This window comes from Prorops nasuta, unplaced genomic scaffold (genome assembly GCF_024137725.1).
Source record: "Prorops nasuta isolate Cenicafe-Biocafe unplaced genomic scaffold, Cenicafe_Pnas_1.2 PNAS00007, whole genome shotgun sequence".
Lineage (NCBI taxonomy): Eukaryota > Metazoa > Arthropoda > Insecta > Hymenoptera > Bethylidae > Prorops > Prorops nasuta.
Window position 1 is genome coordinate 8,140,631 of NW_027116804.1, and position 21,222 is coordinate 8,161,852.

The window sequence follows — 21,222 nt, forward strand, 5'->3', positions numbered from 1 at the left end:
CAGCAATACATTTGTTTCTCCATAATTTGAAGGGCCACAAACTATACAGCGTATGGTTGATGGGAGTATAGGTCCGTGACGTCTCATGCATTTATCGGTTGTTCGGTAATCTATATTAGAAACACGAATACCGAGCGGCTGCTTTAGGAAGTCCATGACTGATAACTCTGTGGTCATACAACCTATTTATAGGAATGAAATGAATTGTTTGATCAGTTCTCATCATGCCGTTATTAGTGTTAGATGTGTCAAGTTTGGAGGAATTAACCGCTGAGCAGTTTGAATACATACCGAAAATTTTACTTTTAAAGTACTTTCCGCGTAGTATTCAAGAGGTTTGGAATTAATTGCCTGAATATATTCGTTCAGATCCTGTAGGACAACAATATCGCTGGTGTTTTAAACATCATAATCTACCTAATACAGATCACATTGATGGACCGCTCCCTTCAATAAAAGATTGCTGGGCTTGTCAGCAAACTCTGTGTGAGAAACAGAAAGAAAGTTCCACATGGTAAGCTACGGTTGTGGAACTTTTTTCAATAAAATACTGAATAAATTACCGTTCGAAGTACACATACCTGGCTACAATTATTGCGGAATAGGTACTCGACTTCGAGAACAGTTAGCACGTGGTGATCCTGGTATAAATCCTCTAGACGAAGCCTGTCGTGAACACGATATCGCATATTCAATATATAAGGATCTGCCATCACGTCACCAGGCTGATAAAGTTCTTGCACAGCGTGCACGAAAACGTATCACTACTAGTGACTCATCTTTACGTGAACGAGCAGCTGCAGCAGCAGTCTGGGCATCCATGAATGTAAAACGAAAACTTGGCTTAGGCCTATAAGTGCATGGAAGAAGCATGATGAAAAGAAAAATCCGTGTACCGAAGAAACGAGGAGGTTTATTGAGGAAAAAGCAATTTACTCAACAAAAAAACGGGGGGGTTTATTACCTCTGCTCCCACTGTTGAGTGCAGTGGGCGCATTAGCTGGGGGCGCAGCAGGTATAACAAAAGCTGTAAACGATGCGAAAGCATCCAAGAGACAATTGGAAGAGATAAAGCGTCACAATCGTGTAATAGAAGACAGGCGTGGACATGGTTTATACCTAACCCCTTACGGACGAAAGGGGGAGGGTTTGAAAAGGAGGAAAAAAACCTCGCAAAAAAAAATAAGCATCCTCCCGAAATCTGGAGCTACTAGTAATATTCTATTATTACATGCATGTCAGGATATACCACATTTTCGAGGAGTCTTTATGCGCACATCTCTACCACAAACCGTACTATGCAATGAGTGTGCAATCGTGAATCTTGATGAAGATAAAGGTTCTGGTACACATTAGGTTGCCTACGTTAAACGCAATAATTACGTAAAGTATTTCGACTCCTTCGGAAATTTGAAACCTCCAATTGAACTTTTAGATTATTTTGGTCCTTCTGCTATAATCTACTACAACCACGATCAATATCAATCGTATGATACAAGCATATGCGGTCAGTTATGTGTCAAGTTTCTACGTGAACAATGTCTTTAACGGTTACGCTGTCTGACCGCGAGTCTATATTAGAGGCAGATTGTTTCCCACCGATCAATCTTCGGGAGGAGCAATATGAACTTGGTCTCGTAGACTTTCAGAGCTTCAATTCAATCGCTAATGTTGATGAGTCGAACAATAAGTTTTACTACGATACTGAAGATCTGACTATACCTACAGGTTTTTATGAATTGAGTGCTATAAATGATGTTTTGCGTACATTGATGCATGAGGCGGATAATGAAGATGCCATTATTCTACGTGCTAATAATAATACGTTGAAAAGTGAAATAAAGTGTAAATATCTGATCGATTTTACAAAACCTAATAATATAGGCTCTTTATTGGGTTTTTCGTCAGATCGAATTATTCAGCCGAACACTCTAGCCGAATCAGACCAGCCCGTAAACATTATAAGGGTCAATATTTTACGAATTGAATGTAATATTACTGCTGGTGCATATACAAACGGCAAACCTCAACATGTTATACATGAATTTTTTCCAAGCGTGCCACCAGGCTATAAAATCTCGGAAACACCGAAAAACGTCATTTACTTGCCAGTCATTGTGAAAGTAATTGACCGTCTTACTTTGCGCATTCTCGATCAGGAAAACCGTCTAGTAAATTTCGGTGGGGAAGAAATTACAATTCGATTACACATTAGAAAATGCTAATTTATAAGAATACTTATAAATCACCGATACCAGATGAGCCTATCATCAGTCCAACAGTTGCTGCAGCAGCAGATACATTGGGTGGGGATTACGTTAGAAGACCGCTAACAAGAAAAAATATAACCTTTTTTCAATCACTGGGTTTCAAGGTCAGAAATAAAAATGGACCTGTTGGACGTAACCGCACAACCTGTGTACGACAATCGCATTACTAAAATGGAAATACATGCTTACAATCCGTATGCAAATGCATCATTGGGAAATAGTGACGAAATTCGAATTCCAATACAACAGCAAGATTTAATTCTTCTACCATGTGAGAGTTACCTATACATAGAGGGAAAATTAATCGAGGGCACTCCTGCTCAGGGTGCCACAGTTCAAGATACAGTGGGACTTGACTGCAATTCCATGGCATTCTTGTTCGATGAAATTCGCTATGAATTGAATGGTATTGAGATTGACCGCAGTAAGAATGTGAGTATTACTAGTTCCATGAAGAATCTCATTTCTTTGACTGGGGAGGAGAGTACGTGTCTACACCATTCAGGATGGTTTCTATCAGATTATAAGCTTACGAAATATTTTAATTTTTGCGTACCACTGAAAATGCTGTTGGGTTTTTGTGAAGACTATAGAAGAGTCATAATAAATGCACGTCATGAGCTCGTTCTCATTCGAGCGCGTAATGATACGAATTCGATATATTCTTCAACGAAAATCACCGACTCCAAAATTGATGTTCAAAAAGTGCAATGGAGAATTCCTCATATATCATTGAATGAATACACAAAACTTCAATTTCTACGTATTATCGACCAAAACAAAAGCCTCACCATGGCTTTTCGATTCTGGGAACTCTACGAATACCCGCTTCTACCAGAAACACAGAGGCATACGTGGGCTGTAAAAGCTGCAACATAATTGGAGAAGCCTCGATACGTTATTCTAGCATTTAGAACAAATAAGAAGAATACGCAGCATATGAAGGTGCTTGACTTCGATGATAGTTTTGTTCGTGATATTAAAGTCTATCTTAATTCTGAATTTTGTCCGTATGATCGACTTGATACTGATACTGCGAAATCACGATTTTCTGTACTATATGATATGTATGTTAAATTTATCCAATCCTATTATGTTGGAGAAAAACCGTTGAAACCAATGCTTGATTACAACAATTTCTTAGAATATGGCCCTCTCTTTGTCATTGATTGTTCGCATCAAAACGAATCTATTAAATCTGGCACAGTTGACGTTAAAATAGAGATCGATTGTTCTAAAAATATTGCAAGTAATACTACTACGTATTGTTTAATTATACATGATAAAATTGTTGAATATAACCCGCTTACAAGTATTGTTAGAAATGTAAGTTAATCGTTAATAGTTAGAAATGTAAGTTAATCGCTAATAGTTAGAAATGTATGTTAATCGCTAATACACTATAGTTAAGCTTATCATTATAATGAAGGAAAAAAATAATAAATAAGATATAATAATCATTTATTTGTGTTTAAATCATTCCTTACAAATGTTTTCTAAATTAATCTTTTGAAATTTGACTAACAATTGCAAATGTCATATTATTGTAATTTCCCCCATGATACGTGAATGTTAATATTTGATTTGAAGCTGCATCTTGAATATTCTTGAATTGTTCTGGTTTTTCCAGTAATGCCATCATGCTCGCAGGTAAGAAGAACCATTCCTTCGTAAGCAGCTTTGCTATTATTCTCTCTCCATATTTGGTTTTAATTTTCGATAATTCAGTTATTCGGTATGACCCCCCAATCTCCAAAGTATTCAGTTTTATAAAAGTTTTTGGTTCTACAGTTGCGAGTTCATTAATCTTAGTTAAATCCATTTCTATAATAATAAAATAATATTAAGAATAGATAATAACGTAAAAAGAAAAAATAATTCTTACCTTCTAAAGATTGTCTACGACAATTACGTGACAATAAAAAAATATTCTGTCTGCAACGTGAAACTGGTACTTTGCACTGCTTGAAGCTTCAATACTACTATTACACCACAATAAAATATTATGACTGCAGCGTTACAGACTTGAACTTTCGACTGCTTCACGCTTCTAATCGAGACTGAATGAAATTTCCTAATTGCTAGCGTGGGTGACTTTGAATAATATCCTAGGAGGGAGTGAGATATACACACTTGGAAATTGAGAGTAGGGGAAGTGTTGCAGGCAAACGAAACTTGGGTGGCTTTGAATAATATCGTAGGAAGGGATAAGATATACACACTTATTGGAAATTGAGAGTGGAGGGACTGTTGCAGGCGAACGACATTTTTGATGGGTTACTCACTCATAATTGTAGATTTCAAAGAGAATTAATTATTTTAAACCTGTTGATACATGTATTCTTTAGATCAAGTAGTTGTTAATTAAAATAAATAAATCCATTTAATTATATACACGTTCCTTATATAAAGTGACATCAGTCTAGAATATAAACTTTTCATTGTTTAAAAGCAAGTCGTGAGATACACGTTCTTTAGATCAAATAAGCGTCATCTAAAACAAATATATTTAACTCAAACGTGTCATAACATGTACTAAATGGTGCAGATAGTCACGTTCCTCAGATAAAGTAATGACAGTTTAAAATATAAACTTTTCATTATTTAGAAACGAGTCGTGTGCGAGACAGTGCCCAAGTAGGTTCCAGTCCCGTGGTCAGAAGGGAAGGTTATATCTGAGAATAAAAGTTCGAAGACAAATGTAAGAGGTAAAAGAGTCTTTATTCAAATAAATAAAAATTATACAAAATTTTACAATATTTACAAAAAGAACCGCTTAGACTAAGATGATCGACTTTCTGGGGAATTTTTCGTCGTCAAATTCTAGGGAATTTCGACAGACGAAGATTCCCAATAACCGAAGAGACTCGAATTCCCCAGAAAGGAACGCGGACTTAGAAACTCCCTGACTCGACAATTTTTCCTAGGGTATTCCCTAGTAAAATCCTCAGCCACGGGAGAAAGCGAAGTTGGAGAAGTGGTTTTAGGGAAGGGGAAGTCCCCTTACCCTTCGGCCGCCTTCTCCAAGAGCTCTAGTTGCTCCGAGCCACCCCAACCCTTAGGGTGATTCTACCCCTCCCACTACCCGACTCGTCGAGAGCCCTGGATTTGAGGGTCGGAACACTGGGTCCGAGGTAGTCCTCGGAGGCAGTGTGGAGGGGAAGGAGAGGGTTTTAACTTCTCCAGGGAAGTCCCCGGAGAAATCTCCCTTAGGAGGGAGTAAATGCCGCAGAGGGGAAGTCCCCTCTTGGAAGGCAGTGGGTGGTGGGTGATATTTACCAAAGTATTTGCCCGATGAGTTCGACGGTGGAGGCGCTCTTCAAGATGCCGTTGAGGCTAAAAAGGCTGCTTCGTTGCTGCGGTTGCTGCTGCTACGCAGTCGGTTGAGCAAGGCTGAGGTGCGATGGGTCCTTATCAAGGACCCATCTATATAATTACGCGACACTAATCTTGCCAGCGAGAGAGCTGCCGCGGGCGCTGGCCACCTAGTGGCCAAGCGCGCAAGTAGTGTCGCTTTGCGGCCGCGACGCGCCAGGGCCAGAAGACGCGCAAGCGCGCCGCGGAGAGAGGGACAGATAGAGCGGCTAGACGCTGTTGGTCTAGCCGTCTATTGTGAGCGCAATAGAGATGGAGATATAACAGAGAAATGCGGAATCTACTTCGCAACATTTTCTGCTCCTCCCAATCTCGAACAAACTCCCCCCGTTGACGTGATAGCGTCAAGACAAGGAAGAAGAAAGTTAACTCAGTTTAAAACAAATTTATTTACAAAAAAAAAAATAAAAGATATAAAACAGAACAGGACGACCTGAAGAGTCCCAGGACGCCCGAGAGAGGAGGTGGTAACCTGAAGAGTCCCAGGAAACCAGGAAAGAGAATAGACAACCTGAAGAGTCCCAAGAAGCCAAGAAGGAGAAAGTTAAGCGACCTGACGAGTCCCAGGAAGCTTGAGAAGGAGAGATGACAACCTGAAGAGTCCCAGGATGCCGTAAGGCAGGGTAAAGATAGACCCTGATACGACCCGAAAGCAAGGGCTAAGAAGGGAGTTTACAAAGTTGCGAGAGACTCCGTTGAATCTCTTTTCTCGCGGTTTTAAGTATAGCTACGCGAGCTACCCCATCCACCCCAGGGACTAGTTTGAGAATCCGCCCCAAGGTCCACATACGGGGAGGATTGTTAGGTACTTTGACAAGCACTAAATCTCCTTCACCGAATTCCGAGTTAGAGTTCTGCCATTTCGGCCTATGTTGCAGAGTGTGTAAGTATTCGGAAGACCACTTCTTCCAAAAGGTCTCGGTGATTCGATTCACGGTTTGCCAACGGTTTAATGATGATTCGCGTAAATCCAAGGTAGATAATTCAGGTGGGGAATTTAACGCCCGTCCTGACAAAAAATGCCCCGGAGTGAGTACGTCCAACGACTCTGGATCATCATGTAACCGCGATATAGGTCGTGAATTTAAACAGGCCTCAATCTTGGTCAATAGTGTGGCTATTTCCTCGAAGTTAGGCACGAAAACTCCGAGGGAGCGCTTCAGGTGGTGCTTCATGCTTTTTACGGCACTTTCCCAAAGACCGCCCCAGTGGGGAGTAGCGACCGGAATGAATTTCCACTCGATTTTACTGATGGAATCGGTGTTCTGAGCGCGTGCAGCTTCTAAGGAGCATCGGTAGGCGCGTTTTAGTTCAGCGTCCGCTCCTTGAAAATTAAGGCCGTTGTCCGAATACATGACGGCGGGTTTTCCACGACGAGAGATAAATCGAGTCAGCGCGGCGAGGAAGGCCTCGGTGTCCAGTCTGGAGACGAGTTCCAAGTGAACAGCACGGGTAGCTAGGCATACGAATACCGCCACGTAGCATTTGACGGACTTGGCATTGCGACCGTGGTGTAATTTTACCAAAAAGGGCCCGGCATAGTCTACTCCGGTGTGTTCGAAGGTAAAGCTGCGAGAAACCCGAGCGGCAGGAAGTGAACCCATGAGTTAGGTGCCGAGTTTAGCGCGTTCGCGGGCACACGTGATGCATTTATGAACGCATGCCTTTACTAGAGTGCGTGCATTCACGACCCAAAATTTTTGTCGCAACGTAGACAAAGTCAATTGCAGTCCCCCGTGAAGTGTATCCAGGTGAGTTTGTCTAATAAGAATGGCCGTTAAGTGGCAATCCGGAAGAATAATGGGGTGTTTCATTTGTTCAGAAATTTCGGCGTTCCGAAGCCGCCCCCCTATTCTTAGGATTCCTTGTGAATCAGTTACCGGATATAATGAAAGAAGCTTTGAGCGCTACGGTATACGTGACCCATGATTCAAGGCTGAAAGCTCGTCGGCGAAGTGTGTCCGTTGAACCACCTGTACGATAGCGACTATAGAATCGCGAATCTCTGAAGCGGACAGGAGGGAGTCTTCCCATTGGCCGGTTTTCCTGGTCCGCTGGACAAATCGAAGAACATAGGCCATAACTCGGACCAGTTTAGACTAAGACGAAAATTTATCAAAAAACCAACACTGGGCTTTGTCCATTTGAGCGGTTAACGCTACCTTCCGACTTTCTTCCGCGGTTTCAAAAATCTGAACGGGATTTACGGTGTGCTCACGGAGGAAAGCAGGCCCATGCCACCAAAGTGAGTCCTCTGATAACTGTTGAGCACTGGTTCCTCTTGAACACAAGTCTGCAGGATTCGATTTAGTGGGTACATAATGCCAGCTGGCTTCCGATAAATGTGTTTGGATATATGAAACGCGATTGGCCACAAACGTCTTCCAATGTACGGGTTGCTTTGCTATCCACGCTAAAGCGACCTGCGAATCTGAATAGCAACGAATCGCATCACAACTCCCGACCAAGCTTCCCTTGACGTGAACCAATAATTTGACAAGAAGGGCAGCGGCGACCAACTCCAGACGAGGGATTGAAGTGGTCTTGATCGGAGCGACCTTTGTTTTGGACATTACTAAATGTACCGAGAGTTGACCGTCCTCATCAGTGAGGCGTTCATAAACGACCGCGCCGTACGCAAGCTCTGAGGCGTCGCAAAATCCAATTAATTCTCGTTTTCCAGTAGTAAGTGATTGTCCAGTCCACCGTGGAATCCGTAAAGTCTGTAAGTCTCGGAGCTGCTCATAGCACTTGAGCCATTTTGACTGAATAGGCTCGGGAATTTCTTCATCCCAAGAGAGTTTAAGCAACCAGGTGGATTGCATTAACTGCTTTAAGGTGATGACTATTGGAGAGATCCATCCCAATGGATCGAAGATCTTGGCATTCTCTGATAAGAGGATGCGTTTGGTTAGTACACCAATGTGAGAAGGAGAAGCACGGAAGCGGAAGCTATCATCCCCGTGATCCCAATATATGCCCAAGACTTTACTTGATCCAGCAGGATCCTCAAAGAAAGAGTGCAGCTCGGTAGGTTCAAGCGGGGAAGACCCCGGTTGATTGAATGCCCATTTGCTTAAGGAGAAGCCCCCTTTCGCCAGTAGAGCGATGAGTTGTTCCCTGACCGAACTAAGTTGCTTTAAGTCATGGGCCCCAAAAAGTATGTCGTCTACATAAGTAGAATTTAACAACACATCCTGTGTGAGAGGGAAGTTAGCTCCGTCCGTGTAAGCTAATTCGCGCAAAACTCGCGAGGATAAGAACGGTGCCGGTCCCGTACCGTAGGTCACCGTGTTGAGTTCGAAAGCCTGAAGCGCACCGGAATCAGTCTTCCATAAAATGTTCTGATACTTGCGGTCCACAAAACGCATAAGAATCTGTCGGAACATCTTAACAATGTCTGTCACGCCTACATATCGAAAGGAACGCCAATTCATCAGGATCCGCGTGATGTCCTGTTGGAGTTTGGGTCCAATGAATAGCGTATCATTAAGCGAGACGCCAGTAGAGGTTTTAGAAGATGCGTTGAGTACAACGCGAATCTTTGTCTTCTGATTATCGGTCTTAAATACTGCATGATGAGGCAGGAAGACGCGAAAATCAGAGTTCATAGGAACAGGAGACATATGTCCCAACATAATATACTCCTGTAAGAATTGAGAATAACTTTCAGCCTGGTCTGGAGAAGTTTCCAATCGCCGAAGTATCCGTGATAAGGTTTTTTCTGCTACCCGAGAAGAAGAACCTAGACTATGCTTTTCGATGTCGGATCGAAAAGGTAAAGCGACGACAAAACGCCCCGAGGGGGTGCGTGTTACCGTATCCACAAAATGTTGTTCACAGAGGGAGTCCTCTGTGGACATGGGTTTGACTTCAGGAACTTCTTCCAGTTCCCAGAAGTCGCGAAGAGTGTTCTCTAGGTCAAAGCAATGATGAACCGTGAGGCTATGAGAGTGACCCGCCTTAGGTACGACTCCAGCTACGATCCAACCGAAAATAGTCCGCTGGGCTCGTAACGAATTATCAGGAGAGTTAATGTACGGGCCTTCTACCACCGACGTGAGATAATCTGCACCAATGAGCACATCAATTGGAACCTTGGTTGAAGCGAAATTATCAGCGAAATCGATTCCACTAAGCGATGGAAAAGACGATCGAGAATAAGTCGGAGGGAGGTATTGAGTAATCGTTGGTAAGATTATTGCAGTTACATCCAACGAAACACCGTGTCTTGAGAGAGAATGAAGGGTAATCTGTGCCTCTGCTCGAACGTTTTGAGCCGAAGTCAATGCAACACCATGAATGGTAGCATTGATACGTTTTCGCGGTATTCGTAACTGCTAAGCTAAATTTTCTGAGATAAAGGAAGTTTCTGAGCCCGTGTCAAAAAGTCCGCGGACTATGATACGAGAACCGTCAGGAGCATCGATTCTAGCAGAGAACGTGTCCAACAGAACTGAACGTGTATCGGTAACGCTGAGATGCGTTGTAGAATGCGAGCTAGAGGGCTCAGGCTCGGAAGCGGAGTTTGCCGCAGGAGTAGTCCCCCGTGACTTGCACCCCCCGGTGCCAGATTTGTCAAAATGCAACAACGTATGATGCATTTTACTACATTTCCTGCAGCGTGACGAAGAAGAACAATTGGAGGAACTATGCCCTGGCCTCAGGCAGTTGATGCAGAGGTTCTGTGAAAATGCAAACTTTGATCGAGCCTGAGGGGTCAATGCAAGGTAGTCCTTGCACTGATACAAGAAATGGTTACTACCACAATGAGCGCAACCGGTACTATTCACACTCGCGGCGTGTGACTTCAAGGATCTCCCGGATTCCTTTTTGGAAGTCTTATGTTTGTTACCTAATGATTGCAATGAGTTAATGTGTCGCGTCAAGAACTCCGAAAATTGAAGAAAGGTGGGATAATCCTTGCTGCTTCCTAGATACATCTCCCAAGCCAAGCGGAGGGTGTCATCCAGTTTGTTCTTCAGTGAATGAACAATGATGGGATCTCAATGATCGACGCCGTAACCCATAGTTTTAAGGGCGTTGAGAGCAACCGTAACAGAGTCCCTAACTTCTTTCAGAATTTTAAAATTGTCACCCCGAAGCGTGGGTACTTGCGAGATCTGATCTAAGAACGTATCCGTGATCATTCGTTTGTCAGTGTACCGAGCTACCAGAGTGTCCCATGCTATCTCATAGTTCTCGGAGGTGATCGCTAAAGATTTGATGACCGTTGCTGCTTCTCCTTGCAGACAGGATTTTAGGTAATGGAACTTGTCCCGACCGGAGACATACACTTTGTCATGAACAATGGAACTAAACGTTTCATAAAAGTTGTTCCATTCTAAGTAATCCCCGGAAAACTTTGGTAAATCGATAACTGGAAGCCTAATGTGGTTTATTTCGCCTGATGGCGCAGTGGGACCTGATGCCGACATACCCTGATTGGGTGGAAGTTCATCTAGATGTCCTAGGATGAATTCTTCCGCGTCACTATGGGCATCAAGGGCCGCTTGATACCAGCTATCGGTTACGTACTCCATTTTAGCTAATTCGGCCGGTTTAGTGTGAGTAGTGATCTTAACGTGAGTTTTATGCAACACGTTAAGCCACTTCTCTAAGGCTGCTAGCCTATCCTCCAAGAAGGGAAGGGTGAAATTGTGCACTCCACGCTTCTTGATGTTAACGACCAACCGAACGAATTCATCCCGAATCATGGGCACGTAATTGATTGCTTCTAATAATTCCCCTGCGCTAGCCATTTTGAAACTCTATTCCAGAACAAACCACAATCCAAAACACAGTCCGGAATGCCCACTCAGGAACACTGATGCACTTTGAACGTTTTTTGCCGAAAATCCGGCTCGAAGGACCAAAAATTTGTGCGAGACAGTGCCCAAGTAGGTTCCAGTCCTGTGGTCAGAAGGGAAGGTTATATCTGAGAATAAAAATTCGAAGACAAATGTAAGAGGTAAAAGAGTCTTTATTCAAATAAATAAAAATTATACAAAATTTTACAATATTTACAAAAAGAACCGCTTAGACTAAGATGATCGACTTTCTAGGTAATTTGTCGTCGTCAGATTCTAGGGAATTTCGATAGACGAAGATTCCCAATAACCGAAGAGACTCGAATTCCCCAGAAAGGAACGCGGACTTAGAAACTCCCTGACTCGACAATTTTTCCTAGGGTATTCCCTAGTAAAATCCCCAGCCACGGGAGAAAGCGAAGTTGGAGAAGTGGTTTTAGGGAAGGGGAAGTCCCCTTACCCTTCGGCCGCCTTCTCCAAGAGCTCTAGTGGCTCCGAGCCACCCCAACCCTTAGGGTGATTTTACCCCTCCCACTACCCGACTCGTCGAGAGCCCTGGATTTGAGGGTCGGAACACTGGGTCCGAGGTAGTCCTCGGAGGCAGTGTGGAGGGGAAGGAGAGGGTTTTAACTTCTCTAGGGAAGTCCCCGGAGAAATCTCCCTTAGGAGGGAGGAAATATCGCAGAGGGGAAGTCCCCTCTTGGAAGGCAGTGGGTGGTGGGTGATACTTACCAAAGTATTTGCCCGATGAGTTCGCCGGTGGAGGCGCTCTTCAAGATGCCGTTGAGGCTAAAAAGGCTGCTTCGTTGCTGCGGTTGCTGTTGCTACGCAGTCGGTTGAGCAAGGCTGAGGTGCGATGGGTCCTTATTAAGGACCCATCTATATAATTACGCGACACTAATCTTGCCAGCGAGAGAGCTGCCGCTGGCGCTGGCCACCTAGTGGCCAAGCGTGCAAGTAGTGTCGCTTCGCGGCCGCGACGCGCCAGGGCCAGAAGACGCGCAAGCGCGCCGCGGAGAGAAGGACAGATAGAGCGGCTAGACGCTGTCGGTCTAGCCATCTATTGTGAGCGCAATAGAGATGGGAGATATAAAAGAGAAATGCGGAATCTACTTCGCAACATTTTCTGCTCCTCCCAATCTCGAACAAGTCGTGAAATATACGTTCATTATTACTTGGGTTGGGAATACTAGCATCTTAAGGACATATCCTGAGTGCAGCTTAAAATTTACGAGCGCATCAATGGCTTTTCGACAATCTTACGTCACACTGTGACTCTGTTTAGCACGTGGGATCATTTGTCTGCTCTGCTTGTGAGAAAAGTCTTGAGAAAAAAATAGCTAGAGGCTGAATGATTTGTCTGGTCTGCTTGAGGGAGGAAAAGTCACGAAAAAATAGCTAGAGGCTGGTTTAGAGGGTAAAATATGGTCAGAAAGTATCGAGCGCATCAATGGCTTCTTGACAATCTTACTTCACACTGTGACTCTGTTTAGCAAATGGGCTCATTTGTCTGACCTGTTTGTGAGAAAAGTCTCGAAAAAAATAGCTAGAGACTGGTTGAGAGGGTAAAATATGGTTGCAGAGAGCCCTGGGAAAGCTCATAGGAGGAACATTGGGTGGTCCCTAGAATTTCACTCCCCATTGTTTCGCAAAAGGAAAAATAATGTGTAACGTCGTATTTCGCGGCCTGGCCAATTTCGTGCTTTCACTAAGGTTATTGCCTAAAAACGGAAAGTATCACTTATAGGCCTTGGTTTGCCAGGGGATAAGCAGTGACCAGAACCGACGCACAAGGCACACGGAGGGAGTTATTGGCCGGGTAATCAAATAAGCAAATGACTAGTTTCTAAAAATACAGCTTTACTTTAATTATTACGGATCAGCAAACGTTCTCATAGTTACAATAGAGTATTCCCTACGTTGTATTCAAATGAAAATCGTTAAATATATAAACTTGTTACTTATATTAAATACACCATAATGAAAGGGAAATCAAGTACAATAAACCGTTTACAAGGTGTTGGGCGCCAGCTTGCTAAATCCGTTAATATGACCGTCCGCGGCTGATCGGCTTGAGACTGTCTCTAGGCGTGGACCAAGACGCTTTAAAGTATACAACTGAAAATAAAGATAACCTAGGGGAGACTATTGCGAAATAGGCGAGGAAAGCCTTAGAGGAGGCACACACGATGCTCACCTCCGTCGAGGGGTTACACCCCGACCTATAATTATCCCTTGGATATAGGGCATTCCCTCAGCGATTCGCGTTTCTCAATCCCGTGCTAGGTTTGGACAAGTCCGAATCAAAATTAATTAATTACAAAATACCGGATATACGCTCAATACAAATATAAGAAAAATCATACGAGTAATAATGCCGGACGAAACTCAAGGAAAGAGGAGTATAAGATTAAGGAAGCCTGATTTCGCAAGTTCGAAGTTAGCTTTACCTGGAATCAACTATATATGCAGACAAAATGGAGATCCATGCAGGGGCCTTTTTACGGACTACCACGTGCTAGACGGTTCTTCCCAAGTTCTGCTTTCCTTCCATGCTTCATGTATCGGGTCCATTTACCATGCTACACCTTTTCCCTTAATAACCAGGGAATCCTTTCAGTGAAATCGCTATGGCGCACTATTACAAGTAGAGAAGAAATAGAAAATACTAAACAGGGGAGTACCCGTAACAACTCAACAGGACACAACTACGGCACACAACCGGCTACGTAAGGCCCAAAATTGCGAGTGTCGTCCGGCAATTATGGCACGCGAGACAATGTATTCTGCGCATGCGCGGATCTGTTTTCTCAACGACCGCGATTAAGATTAATACGCATGATTGTCGCTAAACCCGGCAGGTGATGTTCCCCCTCCCGTTTTCCGGACTAACTGAAAAGACGAAAGACATATAAGTGACGAACATTATACTTCGTCACAAATGTCTGTTAACTATGTGACATGTAGAGCATGCTTACAGGAAGATGTAATGAATAATCTATTCACTTATAATATGCTTACAGTAATTTTTATTCAATATTCAAAAGATTTAACATGTAATACTTTTATTCAATATATATATATATATAACTAAATAGAGTTTTAACATATAATATTTTAAAATATGAAGCTATTCTTCTGCCCTTGCTACCTCCATCGTTGTCTCCTCCTCATCCTCCTCCTCCTCCTGCTCCTCCTCCTCTTCCTGCGGAATTATCCCTGCCTCTATCTCAATCATTCTGATACCTCTCATCAACAGTTGTATACAGCGTGTTACTGTAAAAAATCATCAGATTTTAGAAAAATGTATGATGCAATCTCATTCATAATAACTTACTATTTTCATACTCCATTCCATGCGTCTCGATTGTTTCTTCATTTACCGCTCGTGATAAATTTTGCATAATTTCATCTATTATTCATGTAATTATATGAATTACTGGAGAATTCTGTCTATACGCTAAATTAATAATCACTTGATACTGCATATTTTTTCACTTTATATTTATCGACAGCTTGTATAAGAAAAAGGGAATCTGTGTCCAAGGTTCAAGAAAGGTATAATGTGAAATTAAAAGAAGGACCCATAGGAGGAAAATAGTTGGTGGGTCTAGAATGGGTATGTGGAGGGAAAAAGACCCTTCAATAGCGTAGAGGTCGTTTGAGAGGGGAGAAAAATTGTTAAAGAGTATTAGGGAAGTTTCAAGAAGATCATTGACTTTAGTTTTAAACAAAATTTTAATATATTCACTTGTTTCATTATTTACAAGTTGTAACATTATATGTCATTCAATTAAATTTTTGTTAACATATGAATCGATTCCTCTTCCTCCTCCGATCACGTATAAGAATCGTCAATCGTATGTCCTCCTTCCTCAATTTCCCTGATACGTCTTAAAAACATTTGTAAGAAGCATAACACTGTTGATAAAAACAAAAAAATTAGAAGATTTTCAAAACAAAAAAAAATGTATAATGTGGTCATCTATAATAACTTACCATCTATATCCAACACATCTTCTGGCTCTCGCTCAATTATTTCAAAGAAATTCAAATGAAACAATTCAAGCATTTCCTGTAATATACTGTCCGTAGGACGTCCTAAAATAATAGCAATGCTAACTTGCATATTTTTTCAATTATTACTAACTTGTGTAAAAGAAAAAAATCTGCCTAGTGCTCAAGGTTTAAGAAAATGTGAAATCAAGTTAAATGGCGGGTCTATAGTAGGAAAATAGTGGGAGGGTCTAGGATAAGTATGTGGAGGGAGAAAAGACCCTTCGAGGGCAGGTCTAAGAAAAAAAAAATGGCAGTCCGTAAGGTGCTCAGGACCCCTATCGGTGTAGCTGTACCCAGTAGTTTTCTTGATCGCCACCTAGTGCAGAAAAATGAAACTTTTTCCTCCACCAACTAAAATATAAAAAATGTTCTCTGGGTAACTGCCAGGATAACTAACCATCCGGGCCCTAGGGTGATGGGAGAGGGGGTAAGCCTTAGGGAATTAGTGGACCCGTAGGATAATTAACCATCCGGGCCTTAGACTGATGGGAGAAGGGTGAGAGACTAAGAGAGAAAGAGAGGGTGAGAGGGATCTCTCTCTCTCACTCCCCACAGCCAAAGCATTTCCTCCGCACACCCGCCCCCTCCTCATCATCCCGATGAACCCTAGCTCTTAAGAAGACACTTCCCCCCCGCACACCCGCACTCCCCATCATCGCCCAATATACCCCAGCTCTCTTAAGACACTTCTCCCCGCACACCCGCACCCCCCTCACCACCATGTCACAGGAACCCAAGACACTTCCCCCTGCACACCCGCACTCCCCTCACCTACGTGTCATAGGAACCCCCTAGCTACCACTACTAGTATTACTTGAATTTATAATGAAAAATTTTTGTGGAGGGAGTAAAATATAATGATGGTAGGGATATCTTAAAAATGTGTGCAGATATCAATTTTCGCTGAAATTTAAAAAATTAACGGGATCCCTCAAGCCCTCTGTAGCCAACATTACGGAACGAAAAACGAGGGAGAATTGTCCAGCCTTATTTTTCGACCGATTTTAATGATTTTGGGCTTGTTGGAACCGTTAGGACTCACACCTTGTCATAAAAAAGCCTTATTTTCCAAAAAATGAAAAAAAAATCAAATTGTTTAAAAATTCGCATTAATAATATTTAATCGCTAAACAAATCGAAAAATCGGGCTTCTTTATGACGAGGAGCCAGACCTAACGATTCCAACAAGCCCAAAAACATTGAAATCGGTTGAGAAATAGAGCCGTACCATTGTCCCGCGTTTTGAGGTGGACGAAATCCAAAAATTTTTAGGAAGGAAGCTAGGCTTCCTCCCCTCTCGCGGCTCATGCTAACGTGTTCCCCCACTCCAGTATCGAAACATACTGCAAAGCTTTCCTCATATTTACGCTATTCCCCTATCTGTAGCTATACACATATAAATACTGCTAAAATAATGTTGAGAACATTTCATTTCGCCGATATAATGAAATTGCTACAAATGCAATTATCATTTTGAAATAAAATTGTAGAAAAAGAGATTTCGTAATGCTTGAAATATAGAGCATACGGCGAAACGCGGGACAATGGTACAGTCGTATTTTTCAACAGAATTTGATGAGACTATCCATAACTAAAGCCATTCTTCATGTAGATTGTCCTAAAGAGCTCACATTTTCGATAAAACTTATAGTTTTTCAGCTATGAACGATTGAAGTTGCACGGCGCACAAATACATATTTCTTCTCTCGCGTAGATCAGCTGTTGTGCACGTCCATTTTCAATCGTTCATAATTAGAGAACTATAAGCTTTATCGAAAATGCGAGCTCTTTAGGTCAATCTACATGAAGAATCGCTTTAATTATAGATAGTCTCATCAAATTCTGTTGAAAAATACGACTGTACCATTGTCCCGCGTTTCGCCGTATGCTCTATATTTCATGCATTACGAAATCTCTTTTTTTACAATTTTATTTCAAAATGATAATTGCATTTTTAGCAATTTCATTATATCGGCGAAATGAAATGTTCTCAACATTATTTTAGCAGTATTTATATGTGCATAGCTACAGATAGGGGAATAGCGTAAATATGAGGGAAGCTTGGCAGTATGTTTCGATACTGGAGTGGGGGAACACGTTAGCGTGAGCCGCGAGAGGGGAGGAAGCCTAGCTTCCTTCCTAAAAATTTTTGGATTTCGTCCACCTCAAAACGCGGGACAATGGTACGGCTCTATTTCTCAACCGATTTCAATGTTTTTGGGCTTGTTGGAATCGTTAGGTCTGGCACATCGTCATAAAGAAGCCCGATTTTTCGATTTGTTTAACGATTAAATATTATTAATGCGAATTTTTAAACAATTTGATTTTTTTTTCATTTTTTGGAAAATAAGGCTTTTTTATGACAAGGTGCGAGTCCTAACGGTTCCACAAGCCCAAAATCATTAAAATCGGTCGAAAAATAAGGCTGGACAATTCTCCCTCGTTTTTCGTTCTGTAACGTTGGCTACAGAGGGCTTGAGGGATCCCGTTAATTGTTGTTGTTTTGTTAATTACATCTTATTTTTAGCTTTAAAGAATTCAAAATGTACACGTACGAAATCGAAACCAGTCAATTGAAATTTAATATTTAAATCATACACAGATCTCAATTTTATGTTACACTTTGAAATTTTGTTGATCGTATATTAAATTTCTAATTGTTGGATTAATGTATCATCACAACCTTGAAGTAGTTATTATTTTACAGTAAAAAAAAGTTGAAGCCCCTTTCTCTCTCTCTCTCTATACCATCAGCTTATATTATCTTACTAGGTATAGAGTGTTTCATAATGCTAATGTAGGGTTTTTTATTCTTTCAATACGGAGAGGAGAGCAATCATGTAACACGGTAGTGTTACGCGGCAAGTAATTAAAAGACAGTGTGACATTACCTACTTTTACGCCAAGATTGAACCAAACTATACCTATGGATATTTCCGATTGATATATCTGGTAATTGGTTTATTTAATCAAATCTAATAAATTTTTCATATTACAATGTCGATATAAGCTTTCCAACAAGACCACAAACATTCAAATCGGTTCGCACATTGTAGAGATATTAATTTTTGTATTTTTGAAGTGCCGTTTTCCATCAATTTCTTCCGACCGAAAAATTTCTTCCGACCGAGGTATAGTGTCTGCATCGGATCTCTCACTCTTTCACGTTACAGATCCATCTACTGTATCTTCTATCCTTTATTAGCTGTGATCTTGGCTGCGTTCATTTATTAACTGCAAGTGCTGAAACTCTATAATGTATGTAACGTAAACTATAGGTTTTCAATACTGACAGTACATAAATGAACACAGCCGCAGAATTATATTCTCAAACGTTGCAATTGATGACAATACATATAGTGGCTATTCTTATATTTTAATAAAATGAATATGCAATACGTTTAACTAGTTACGGAAACTGTTTGCTCATCTAATAAAATGAAAGTGAGATACGTTAAATTAGAGTTTTGTGACCTGCAGGTAGTGGAATAGTGGAATAAATATTAATAACACATTTTCTGTACATAACCTCTCGTATTATTATTATATTTTTATAAAATGCTTAACAGTCAACATATTGTTCAATAAAGCAACAGTAAGCATTAGATGAAAAAAAAAGTAGTGGAAGTAATCATTTGGATCTAGCAGCTAAATATTTTGAGTCTGAGCCATATATGAATATTTCATAATTTATTCAATTAGATGATGCTATGGAGGATAATGAATTGGGAGTTGTACCAAACGAAGGCCTTGTATTTAGTATTGAGTAAGATATATAAAATTCAAAGTTAAAGATATTAAAATTTATAAATACATATTTAAGTGTTTAGAGCTATATTTTGTTGTATTAATTTCAGATATATGGTGGAGAATTCTGTTTGGTATACGATGATACATGGTGCCTATTCTTGTAGTCTAATAAAATAAAAATGAGATAAGCTCAATTAGTTACGGGAATTACAGATAGTGGAAATGTAAGTATTATCACAATTTCTGCTCATAACCTTGAATTATTATTACATATTTATGAATGATAGGCAGTCAATATATTGTTAAATACAAGAATAACAAGCATTGGATGAGAAAAGAGTAGTGGAAGTAATCAATTTCGATCTAGCAGCTGAATATTTTTAGTCTGTGCCATATATGGATATTACAGAATTTATTCAATTAGACGATGCTATGGAGGATGATGAATTGGGAGTTTGACTAAACGAAGGCCTTGTATTTAGCATGGAGTAAGATATATAAAATTCAGAGACAAAGATGTTAAAATATAAATACATACTGAAGTTTTTAAAGATATATTTTGTTGTATTAATTGCAGATATTTGGTGGAGAATTATGTTTAACTGGATGAAATATTAGGAGATGTAGATAATGGCTACAGGATCTTTGATAGTCCAGGTCAAATTGAACTGTACACACAAATGACAGTCATACGCCAACCGATTAACATGCTGCAAAATCTAAATTTTCATATATATGGTGTATTTTTAAAAGATAATTTATTTATGATGGAGCTGTGTTTTTATCTGGCACTATGGCTGATCTTAGTGTTATGATAAATTTTAAAATACCTCATGTAAGAATTTAAAGCAAGGTAGATTTATTATCAAAGAATGCAAGAAAAATGTATGGTTACTTAGAGCCTAATCCATATTGTTTATTTGCAGATATGAGCAATGAATCTTGGAATGTAAAATATTTTTTGAAGTTGACAGAAGCTTTTGTTAGGCTGTTTGAGGATTACAGCCTAGTTCGTTTTTATCGATTAAATGTCAAAGAGGAGGAATGTATAGCAGATATTAAACTTACAACAGTCGACATTATACAATATGGAGGAAATGCAGATGTTAAAACACAACACTTTCATGAACCTAATTAAAATGAGTGATAGTGCAAATTATTATAAAATTAATGTAACATTTTAAACAGTTTAATTATGCATTCTTTGATATTATTCAGACAAACTTGGAGACTAAAGCTAAATTATATAAAGAGCAAACTTAAAATTAATTGAAGCTCTCATGGTAAATTATGTAAATTTATTTTTACATAAACTTATCTTGCATGACAAAAAAGTGTTCAATTGATTTACCTAATTAATCTTTTTCACAGTAATAGATTAAATGCTAAAATTGCATTGAACTATATAGTTCAGTATGAAATTCTTATAACAAAATTTTTTAACCTTATTGGGCTTCAGGAGAACTAAAACGAATAGATTAACAATGAGTAAAAGTCACTGTTATAGCTAAACTAAATATTTAAAACTTAATGAGAATTAGTAGAAATTTTTTTAAATGTACCTAAAATGGCCACTCATGAAAATCTGATAAAAATACATATTTTTCTTAACTATAATCCCCATGGAGGTACAAAGTACCTGGAGAGAGCATAAGTTTACGGGGTTGCCAGGTAAAAGGTGAGACGAAAAATTTGAAAAGAGGAGAGAATTTTAAGAAAAAAATTCAAATACAACTTTTTAATATGATTAATATTTACAGAGTTACATAACAATTTGTTTGGGTGAAGGGCCAGTATAAATTTTTATACAGCTCGGAAAATATTAACAATATGAAGAAAATTCATTAAAATTTTTTATAGAAGTAATAATAAGGAAGAAATAAGTCTAATAACTTTTTACTATATTATTGACATTTTTCCAGTTATAGAACAAAATGTTTGGATCTAAATTGGCTACT

At 40.3% G+C, this 21,222-nt stretch overlaps 1 protein-coding gene and 1 pseudogene across 1 annotated transcript; one reads left to right on the top strand and one right to left on the bottom strand.

Moving 5' to 3' along the window:
* Window positions 1-6,304: 6,304 nt before the first annotated feature.
* LOC136775067 (uncharacterized) lies at window positions 6,305-11,407 on the bottom strand. Its single transcript, XM_066729544.1, has 9 exons — window positions 10,744-11,407; window positions 10,046-10,500; window positions 8,771-9,982; window positions 8,025-8,368; window positions 7,808-7,925; window positions 7,564-7,744; window positions 7,287-7,509; window positions 6,669-7,214; window positions 6,305-6,512 (listed from the first exon to the last, which is right to left on the bottom strand). Exons 1-9 carry the CDS (start codon window positions 11,405-11,407, stop codon window positions 6,305-6,307), a joined length of 3,951 nt encoding a protein of 1,316 aa, XP_066585641.1.
* A 7,817-nt stretch (window positions 11,408-19,224) lies between these two features.
* Window positions 19,225-20,402, top strand: LOC136775068 (GPN-loop GTPase 3-like; annotated as a pseudogene).
* The last annotated feature ends 820 nt before the right edge of the window (window positions 20,403-21,222 follow it).

Coding starts and splice junctions, on each gene's coding strand:
- LOC136775067 (XM_066729544.1), bottom strand. CDS start 11,407: ATGGCTAGCGCAGGGGAATTATTAGAAGCAATCAATTACGTGCCCATG. Junction 8,369..8,770: donor ACTTAAAGCAACTTAGTTCG/GTCAGGGAACAA, acceptor CGAGACTTACAG/ACTTTACGGATTCCACGGTG. Junction 6,513..6,668: donor TTGGACGTACTCACTCCGGG/GCATTTTTTGTC, acceptor TCTGCAACATAG/GCCGAAATGGCAGAACTCTA.